The following is an 11288-nucleotide window of genomic DNA, read 5'->3' as shown; positions in this document are numbered from 1 at the left end:
GGGCTTTGTGTCGGGACTAAGTCTTAGTCCTCGGGCACCGGGTGTCTTCCCGGGGTCCGGGTTGGTTGCGGAGCTCTGGTAAAGGCTTTCCCTGGCCTTCCCAGAGGTCCTCTTCCGGTTCCGCACTGGTTTAGTGCGCTGTGGCGGCCCGCGCTCTGGACTTTCCTAAGTCCTAGTTGCCGGGCACCAGCTGTCCTCCTGGGGTCCGGATCGGCCGCGGAGTTGCGGGAAAGGCTTTTCCTGGCCTTCCCAGACGTCCTCTTGCGATCCCGCACTGGACTAGTGCGCTGCGGCGGCCCGCGCTCTGGACTTTCCTAAGTCCTACTGGCCGGGCACTAGCTGTCCTCCTGGGGTCCGGATCGTCCGCGGAGTTGCGGGAAAGGCTTTTCCTGGCCTTCCTAGACGTCCTCTTGCGATCCCGCACTGGACCAGCGCGCTGCGGCGGCCAGCACTCTGGACTTTCCTAAGTCCTACTGCCGGGCACTAGCTGTCCTCCTGGGGTCCGGATCGTCCGCGGAGTTGCGGGAAAGGCTTTTCCTGGCCTTCCTAGACGTCCTCTTGCGATCCCGCACTGGACCAGCACGCTGCGGCGGCCAGCACTCTGGACTTTCCTAAGTCCTACTGGCCGGGCACTAGCTGTCCTCCTGTGGGTCCGGATCGTCCGCGGAGTTGCGGGAAAGGTCTTTCCTGACCTTCCTGGATGTCCTATCTCGCCTCGATGCCCCACTGGTGGCCTACCAATGGGGAGTCAGGTTTCGACCAAACCTGACGTGTTGTCGTTGGTCGAAACTGGCAACCCGTCGTCCAAACAGGTTAAGTGTCGTTTAACACTCGCCCCAAACGAGTGTAGAGCAGTGGAGTTCACTGTGTGAGAGGCTAATCAACTTTAGCCTCGACACAACTCCCGGTCGCTGAAGAAATCGGAGTTCACGTAGTACGGGTGTACTGTGACGTTGCTAGCTGCTCGCTGCTTCCTTCTCACCTCTCTCGACCGCTCGACTTGGCTCTCCGAACCCGACTGCCTCTTGCTGGCCTTTCTCGAGCCTCCCTCAGTGACCGAGAGGGAGGGGAGAGAGGATGCGCAGCAACGCTGAGCGGTAGGCCAGTGGCTGGCTTGAACGTTGACCCCTCAGATTCTATGAAAGATAGCCGAGCGTCGAATAAATGAGCCCTAAATTCAATGCCTTTCTCTAGTTACGATATACATCGTGACAAAGTATTCAATTTTATAGGAAAGTTTATCAGAAAAAAATATAAAACTAGCCGTTAGGCTCGCTTCGCTCGCCATATCCGTCTAGCCTGGACCCCCGACTGGGTCGCTTCGCTCGCCTGCATTTTTATGATATGTTAGGACGATCCAGTCGGGGGTCCAGACTAAACGTCTGGCTAAACGGATATGGCGAGCGATCGAGCCTGACGGCTAGTAATATAATATTCCCAGGAATATCTCTTATTGAAGTAGCAGTGCCCAATCAATTTTATAAATGCATTTCAATCTTCAACTTGGTGCCAACCTAACAAAGTCAACTCAACTTAATGCCAACCTGACAAAATAATTAATTTAGTTACCAGTTAACAACTGTTTCGCAGAGGTACTCTCTCTAGATTATAGTTCTATATTAACATAAATGGTATGGACATTTTTCAATTATAATTAAGAGAATAAGAAGAATATACATGCTAAAAGACGAGCTTTAAACCCTTAAAAACCACCCTTAGAGTTAAAATATTGCCAAAAGATTTCTTAGTGCGTCTCTAAAGGGCCAACTGAATATACCCACCAAATTTGAACGTTTTTGGTCCGGTAGACTTTCAGTTCTACGAGTGAGTGAGTGAGTCAGTCAGTCAGTCAGTGAGTGAGTGCCATTTCGCTTTCATATATATAGGTATTATAATAATAAATCATTTAAACAAGAATGAACAGTCAATATATTACATCAGATGAGCATGGCATCAGTATCAGTTCAATAGTACTGGTATCATGATACCAGTATCAGCTATCCTCAATATAAGGCAGTGGCGAGGAAGAGAATCGGCAACAATGTCTCCTATCTTTCTCCTATCTGTCATCTAATGGTGCGTACAGATATACGCGCCGCGAACATGAGCAATTCACTTTTAATCAGCTGATGCCAAGCTTTTTATATCAGTATTTTACCGTTTCTGTAATTAAAAGTGATTAAAAGCTGATTAAAAGTGAATTGGTCATGTTAGCGGCGCGTATATCTGTATGCACCTTAACGTGGACCTCACAATATTATATTATTACAACAGAATTGAAAGTCCCATGACAACAAAATACTCACTTACTTACCTATTATTTATCATTCACAACTTAAGCAAATTAATTATCACTTCTATCTTTCAAAAATCCGTTCTATGACTTGTAACCCTTCCGGAACAACTTTCCAATTGATTTTCACAGATTTCACCGTGAAAACTCAAGATAATTTCCTTTTTGCAGGCAGGAAAACGCCAGCTGATTGGAGTCAAGACCAAAATATGAAAAGACCTTCGATCTACAACCCACCAGTCACTCAGCCTGCTTATCCTTCAAATCCGCAACAAAATTTCTAGTGAAAGTGAATCTACTCGTAATTTTCTGAATCGAACCAAATTTTAAAGGTTGATACTGTTGGTAGGTAAATCTACTGGGAAATTATTATTGTTGTAGGAATTTTCAACCGTTTATCGTCAAGTCCAAAGTATGATAACTATTGAATGAAAAAGACTAAGAAATTGATCGTTTTCATTCATTATAAATAATTACTACAATATCAACCTCTCAACTACACAAAAAGGGGAAAATATAATAACTATAATATCATTATTAAACGAAAATCCCAATTAAATGCTGTAATTTATTTGGGATTCTCGTTTAATAGATATTATCCATTAATTAGTATTTGAACAAATGCAACTTCCAATTTATCTCCATCTATAATAACTTAACTATTTTTCTTCATCGAATCAAATCAAATTTTATTCTCTCCAAGGAAAAATTACAAAATATAATTCTTCCTGAATGAAAAAGACTAAAAATTATCAAATTATCACAAATAATGTATTCTTTCATTTTCACGTAGTAATTAATACCATTCAGTTATTCGAAAGTTATTTATAATTCCTCTCTATGGAAGAATCATATTCCTCCCTTTATGTGTAGTTGAGGAGTTGATATTGTGGTAATATTATTCATATTGAATGAAAAAGACTAAGAAATTGTCAAAAACCACAGATTTATTGATACTTAGAAAGACCGGTTTTTGTTATTACACCATTGTCAATCTCTGATAAACTAATAACCGAAACCGGTCTTTCTAAGTATCAATAAATCTGTGGTTTTTGACAATTTCTTAGTCTTTTTCATTCAATATGAATAATATTACCACAATATCAACTCCTCAACTACACATAAAGGGAGGAATATGATTCTTCCATAGAGAGGAATTATAAATAACTTTCGAATAACTGAATGGTATTAATTACTATGTGAAAATGAAAGAATACATTATTTGTGAGTATGAGGACTGAGAACAGTAGTTGATTATATTTCTACATAGAATTTTATATTCAAATCAAAATCACCACTATTCAAGAAGTTATATTTCTGTATTGATATCATTGAATGCTCACAACTTAACTCACTAAGTGCCGGTTGCACAAAAGCCGGTTGAATTTTAACCGTGATTAATTCTACGAGAACCAATCAGAGAAGCTGTCTTTTCAAAAACGCCTTCTCTGATTGGTTCTCGTAAAATTAATCACGGTTAAAATTCAACCGGTTTTTGTTATTACACCATTGTCAATCTCTGATAAACTAATAACCGAAACAGGTCTATCTAATTATCAATAAATCAGTGGTTTTTTGACAATTTCTTAGTCTTTCTCATTCAATATGAATAATTACCACAATATCAACTTCTCAACTACACAAAAAGAGAGAAATATAATTCTTCCATAGAGAGGAATTATAAATAACTTTCGAATAACTGAATGGTATTAATTACTATGTGAAAATGAAAGAATACATTATTTGTGAGTATGAGGACTGAGAACAGTAGTTGATTATATTTCTACATAGAATTTCATATTCAAATCAAAATCACCACTATTCAAGAAGTTATATTTCTGTATTGATATCATTGAATGATCACAACTTAACTCACTAAGTGCCGGTTGCACAAAAGCCGGTTGAATTTTAACCGTGATTAATTCTACGAGAACCAATCAGAGAAGCTGTCTTTTCAAAAACGCCTTGCACAAAAGCCGGTTGAATTTTAACCGTGATTAATTCTACGAGAACCAATCAGAGAAGCTGTCTTTTTAAAAACGCCTTCTCTGATTGGTTCTCGAGGGATTAATCACAGTTAAAATTTAACCGGCTTTTGTGCAACTGGGCCCAAGAACCAATTTGTCAAAGTAGTCCCCGAAGTTATCCTAGATGTGCTACATTTGATTCGTAAATTGTAATCAATACACCACGACAAAACCAGATCACAGAAAATGTAACTTTTTCAATAAATTGAACTTCTATTACCTACAATTTGATTTCCACACAACCATTCATTTATTATCTATACTACCTACCTCATTTTTTCCTCTCTCTCCTTTCACATTTTTTTCTTTTATTGTTCCGTTGTGTACCAGTTGCTCTCTCATTCTCAAGGACTTGAAAAGTTGAAGTGAGTTGATCAATGGAGTATATTAGTTATGAGTGACCAATACTATAGTGAGGTGGACGTTATAATGGCAGTGTTTGATTAGCAATGGTATTGCTATCCTTGTCTATCATTCAACAAAGCGGATAGCGCTATCTCTTTCTCGCTTTGCTCTGATGCCAGATCGTCTTTCAACAATTAGAATAATTGATTAATTAACAAAATATTTCATCTTATTAATGAAAATTCTTTATGGAATACTCTATATAATTTCTTGTTTGATAGAATATAATTGATCATTTTAAACGAGAATTAATAGTGAATATTACATCAATAAACCTGTATCATCTACCGTCTATGAAAGGCATCGACAATACAGAGGGTCGGCAATGTTGTTCTCCTATCTTTCTCCACTGCCATTATAACGTGAACCTCACTATAGGGATATAATTTGTTGATAATTGTCAATTCAGCAATAATAATTATTATTGTCTGATATAATTTGTATTATCTCATCTCTGCTTCAAACAGCAGTTTTTAAGCGTAGAAACACAGTGTCTAGACAAAAACAAAGTTATGTTTTATAAAGTTTTTTTTTCCGTATTTTGTTTTTTGGCAAAAAAATTATTCAATTATTCAAAAATAATTATTATAATATAGTGTCTCGTCATGGAAAACAACTACATTTCCCATTCTCAAACAGTAAACTCCATCTCTGAAGGGTAATGCAACAGACAGACGTATACAGAGAGGAAATCCATATAGACAGACGGAGAAAAAATCAAACTTCATCTCGCAGATGTGAGTATACATAATACTGTATTTTATATGGATACATACAGACAGACGTCTGTGTGCGTTGAGACATACAAACAACTAGAGAGGAATTTCTCCTCCATCTGCCTGCATACGTTCGTCTGTGACTATAATTATGCGTTGGCCTTCAAGCTACGTCAGAGAAAACTTTTACTGGTTGTTTCATGAGAAACTATGAGACTGCGTTAACACCCAACGTTTCTACAATGTTGCAGACATTTTTTGGATCTTGTCTGCAGAATGGAGCATCTCTTTCATTTTCCATGATCGTTTCTAAACGACGTTTATAGGTGTGCATAGACGTTTGTGCCACGAACACGCCTGTTTCGCATTCATCAGCTGAATATAATAACTGTATATATTACTGTTTTTGTACAAATGAAGTTATAATAAGCATAGCATTGAGCTGAAGAAAAGTGGAATGTGTTTGTATATGTTTCTCTACAAAAAGAATTATAATAAGCATAGCATCAGCTGCAGAAAAGTGGAATACGCGTGTGTTCGTGACATATAAGTCTGCACGCACATTAATGAATTACAGAGATTGAAAACAGAAGACACCCCACACAGGCTAGGCCTCGGGGCGTTTTTTTGTTTTATTCATCTTAAAAGAAACTTATCATTTTCTTAAATCATTATTACTGTACATTTCTATGTTTCGATGATAAGAAACAGATTTTCCTGTTATTGTACTAGTTTTTGGATGAATAAAATCTTTTTCATTTTTTTCAAGAAACCTCTCTGAGAATTTACTATCAATAAACCTTGGAACCTTCAAGTAAAATAGAACAGATTTATGAAAAGCAGACTTTTATTTATAAAACGTTAACAAAGAACAGTCGGTGGTCGTTTAGATAGCGGTTGATAATGCTACAAATTTGGCATTTTCAATCTTTGGATCTCACAGGAAATGTTGAATTCAAAAACCAGTCAGGAAAGTCATTCGAACTTGAAAGGGTGTGATTTTTCCAGCTCAGTCAAATTAGAAACCGCCGTAGCCATGGGGATGTGATTTTCCATGCCAGTATCCATGCTTGCCATGTTTACCTCCGTGGTTGATTTTGTATTCGAATTTATGGTGCTTGTTATCTGGAGAAAATTGGAAAAATATATCAATGTGATAGAATCAAGATGAGCATAAGAAAAAAATTTACTCTCACAACATATATGTATGATTGAACAGTGTCAAAACCTATTAGAAGAGAGGAGTTTGATGGAAGAAGGGCCCATGTGCAAAAACCATGTTTTGAGACAAACGCTGTCAAAGATGAACCTATTCACGCTCAAACGCTTACCACTAGACCAACCCGGCCGGCCATTTATTCTTTCTTTATTCTTTATTGATTGATATAATAAGTATACATCATATAAATGATAGGGAGAGGAAAAATAAGGTAACCTTGTGCTATTCCTCTCCCCAATTTAGATATGGTTACACATAGTCCGAAATAGGTTAAGTCTTGTAGCTCTTCACTTCGCAAAATTTTCAGACCACTAACATGTTCAGTCACAAAGTAAATTTTCAAATTTAGATGCTTCAAAACAAAAAATAGAACAGATATTTCACATTTTTATCAATTGAATAGAGAAGATTCATATATTAAAGAAATAATTTTGAAAAAGAACAGAAAAAACAAACTTAATTCTAGAAGCACAGCTGTATGACCATATTTATAGTCGTGATACATTGAGTGCCGGTTGCAAAAAAGCCGTTCAAGTTTCAATCGTGGTTAATTCCACATGAACCAATCAGAGAAGGCCCCTCTCAAAAAAGCCGGTTGCACGAGAGCCGTTCAAGTTTCAATCGTGGTTAATTCTACAAGAACCAATCAGAGAAGCCGTCTTTTCAAAAATGCCGATTGCAGAAGAGCCGGATAAATTTTAATCGTGGTTAATTCCCCAAGAACCAATCAGAGAAGCCGTCTTCGAAAAAAGCCTTCTCTGATTGGTTCTCGTGGAATCAACCACGATTAAAAATTCAACCGGCTTTTGTGCAACCGGGTCTGATTTTCTGAATCTACAGTAAATACCAGCGGTATTTATACTAGCTTTCGAGTACTGCTATTGGTGGAAGCCTTGAACAATCAAAGTGTACGCTTGCGATTGGCCTAGAGAAGCCACTCCTCAATTAGCGACTCAGACAAAACAAAATGGCGAACAACAAACACAGTAATGGAAGATTATTAACTAGTTACATGTGACTCTGATATCACTGCCCTTTCATATATTGTCCTTCTGTAATATTACTCTTATTTTCCTTCTTTATTCTGTGATTATTGTATATTTCTATTGAATTAAATATTTGTCTCTGAAAATGACAGACACCCTTTTATTTTCATAAATCAGCCAACTTTCAGTGGTAAGTTATCATACTCTATCTACAGAGTTTATATTATTTCACACTTGAAATGGCTCTTGAAGAGTAAAAACTAGTAGTGTTTCAATAAAATGAGAGTTACTTTTGATAGTTTTTTGAAGTTTTCAATATCAGTAGCCCTAAGAAGAAGAGTGAATACTTAAATTCATATTCTGCTGTTCCATGTTCAAGATTTTAGTTCACTAAATATTAATAATCAATAACACTCAAAACCTATCCTATCTCCAATGAATAAGTGGTTGTGACAACTTAAAGGCCCGGTTGCACAAAAGCCTGTTAAATTTTAACCATAATTGATTTTACGAGAACCAATCAGAAAGTGCCTTTTGATAAGACGGCTTCTCTGATTGGTTCTCGTGGAAACAATCACGTGGTACCACGATTAAAATTTAATCGTCTTTTATGCCACCGGCACTAAGTCATTTCAATTAGTAGGGATATCTTTCATATTATATGATCACTTCCACGAGGAAAGCACTCTATCTCTTTTCATTATCATATTATATTCCAATTGATGATAATTGTGTATCGTTGGATAAATTTTTGAATTTTGATTTGATTATTGTATACAAACAAATTAAGGATGAATTAAGAGTTAATGACTTATGAATGAAAACAATAACTGCAGTTTTACTCACGAATTGACTGATAGCTGTTTGCGTAGTGATCGGCCATCACTAATCCAGACAGAGCGAGAATGAAGAAAACAATGAATGCCTGGAAATATTAGTGAAAAATTCATGAGTTGAACGATATTGATAAGATCAGTTTCAATTTTATTCACTCATTCATCATTGATGGCGTTATAATAGCAGTGATAGTTGTGAATATTAGCATAGAGAAACAATAGCGTAAGTAGATATCCCATGGTATAGGGCGTTTATGTCACAACTTTTACTGTTATCTCAAGCTGATTACTGTCGATTATTGTCGATTTTTACTGTTTTGTTGGTGTGAGAGTGTATGAACAGCACAATATGAAAGACTATCAGCGTCATTAAGCTTCACGGGAAAGAACTACGTGGACTATCGGCTTGAGATAACAGTAAAAGTTGCGACGTAAACGCCCTATACCATGGGATATCTACTTATCCTATTGTTTCTCTATGATATTAGTGATGAATGATTTGGGCTTAATGCCTGTAGTCTTCCTTGATCATGTAATAAATGAATGAATATGAGAGGAGGATAAATCAAACATTGTACACAGTTTCATTATTAATTAGATTATGTGAATGTTTAACAATCCGAGTTACTCGGATAGAATAGAAAATAGGGAAAGAAACGATCAAAACTTATTTAGAGATTTAATGAGGCTTGAATGAAAAATTGATAAAATCCAATGAAAAATAGATAAAATTGAATGAAAATTGATTGAAAAATAGATAAAATTGAATGAAAAATCAATAAAATTGAATGAAAAATTGATAAAATTGAATGAAAAATTGATAAAATTGAATGAAAAATTGATAAAATTGAATGAGGTTTGTGGGCTACAGTTATTGATCTAAAGAAGGGTGCCTGATTATGAATCCAGAAAAGAACAAATAGGCTATATTGTGGAAAAAGTTTTAAGAGTACTATGTGTTCAAGATGAGACTACTTGATGTAGGTTATCAGTTCTAGTTTTGTACCAAGATCAATAGATTTTACAGTGGAGCAGTCAAATAGTTAGTTGTAAATCAATTAGACTGGTCACACACCGATTAGTCAAGACAAGGCTAGTCACGTTTAGTCACAATACTTCACATAGTTGCTTATGGAGTCATGTCTAATTGCAATGACTAGGTTATTAGTGTGTGTTGCGTCATAAGAAGCAATGTAAAGTATTGTGACTAAACGTGACTAGTCTTGTCTTGACTAATCGGTGTGTGACCAGCCTTAGTTTTGAGGATAAATCCATCATTTTCTGTCAACGAACAATATTATGTCAACTTCTGGCTGCATTGTATGACTATTAAGGCTATGTATTAGCTTTTGAAAACTTTTTACTGGTGACATCTTTCAAAGTAGTCTATTTCGATTCAGGTACTACCAAGTAGCAAAAATGAAAAAAAGTTTCTGGAGAGAACCTTTTTTCATCTTTCTCACTTCTTGAGATATGACGAGTGCCAGAAGTTGAAATCTTTGAGGTGTTTTCAGAACCCACTCTCAAGTCTTCAATGTAAAAGAGAGATTTATGAATTGAATTGACAAATTTCCTTTTATAAAGGCGGAGCTAGGACTCTAGTTCCCTGAAACACATGAAATGACACAGACCCCTAAAATGAAATGGAAAAAATTACAACGAATGAAAGAGAATCATAAAGAGAGATTATAAAAGAGTGCTTTTATAGGGGTGGAGCTAAGACTCAATGCCCTCTCTGCCACACAACCCTAAAATGTAATGGAAGAAAATTTTAAAGAATGAGAGAGAACTATGAAGGGAGAATCACCCGCTCTCAAGTCTCTTTTCACTCTAGAAGAGAGAATTATGAATTAAATTGAATGAGGGCGGAGTTAGGATTCTAGGTCCTTTCTGCCACATAACCCTAGAATGAATTGATTGATTGATTGATTGATTGAGTACTTTATTTATGTAGATTACAATATAAACTGTCTTATACACTTATATACAATAGCTTACAATACAGCAAAATTATAGATGAATTTACATGATATAGACTAAGAAAATAATTATTGAACTGTATATGATATGAAAAAGCAATTTGTAATATAATAACTATAGATAATAAATTGTTATGCATCTACATAAATTGGCGGTGCTTTGGACATATCAATGTCCATTCTTCGGAAAGAATATTAAAAATATCCTCCCCACTAACTCTCTACCAAAACGTTAATTTCATTATTTAAACTAAGGATTTATTTATTAATGGAAATATTGTAAAAGTTTTAATCAATATGAATATTTAAGAGAAAAAAAATGAAAGAGAATTTAAAAGAATTTATAATTATTTCAAGAGCCTACATTCGAGTCTTCATACTCTGAATGAGAGAATTATGAATGGAATATTCATAAATTAAATATGAGATATATAATGATATATAATATCATATATATGATTATAAAAGAGTTCACATTTTCAAGAACCCACTCTCAAGTCTCTATTTACTCTAAAAGAGAGAATTATTATGAATTGAATAATTGCCTTATAAGGGCGGAGTTGGGACTCTGGGCCCTCTCTGCCACGGTTATGTGGCACATAACCCTGAAATGGAATGGGAGAAAATTGTAACGAATGAAAGATAATTTAAAAGAGAAAATTTAACTGATCACTAACCTTGAGTGCGTACATGGTTGTAACTGGTTTTCTTTAATCCTTCAGGACACTTGAGCTGTTGACAGTCGGAGGATCTGTGGAGATCTGATGCTGGATGAAAGGCGTGGTGTCTTTTTAAACAAAAACCAAAGGATACGTCCTTGTTTGACT

At 36.1% G+C, this 11288-nt stretch overlaps 1 protein-coding gene across 1 annotated transcript; it reads right to left on the bottom strand.

Moving 5' to 3' along the window:
• Positions 1-6270: 6270 nt before the first annotated feature.
• Positions 6271-11288, bottom strand: LOC111052901 (antifungal protein-like). Its single transcript, XM_022339714.2, has 3 exons — positions 11139-11288; positions 8493-8571; positions 6271-6566 (listed from the first exon to the last, which is right to left on the bottom strand). Exons 1-3 carry the CDS (start codon positions 11151-11153, stop codon positions 6460-6462), a joined length of 201 nt encoding a protein of 66 aa, XP_022195406.1. The 5' UTR covers positions 11154-11288; the 3' UTR covers positions 6271-6459.

This window comes from Nilaparvata lugens, chromosome 11 (assembly GCF_014356525.2).
Source record: "Nilaparvata lugens isolate BPH chromosome 11, ASM1435652v1, whole genome shotgun sequence".
In the NCBI taxonomy this organism is placed as follows: Eukaryota; Metazoa; Arthropoda; class Insecta; order Hemiptera; family Delphacidae; genus Nilaparvata; species Nilaparvata lugens.
The sequence above is the reverse complement of the archived record's forward strand: the minus strand, read 5'-3'. Positions and strand labels throughout refer to the sequence as shown.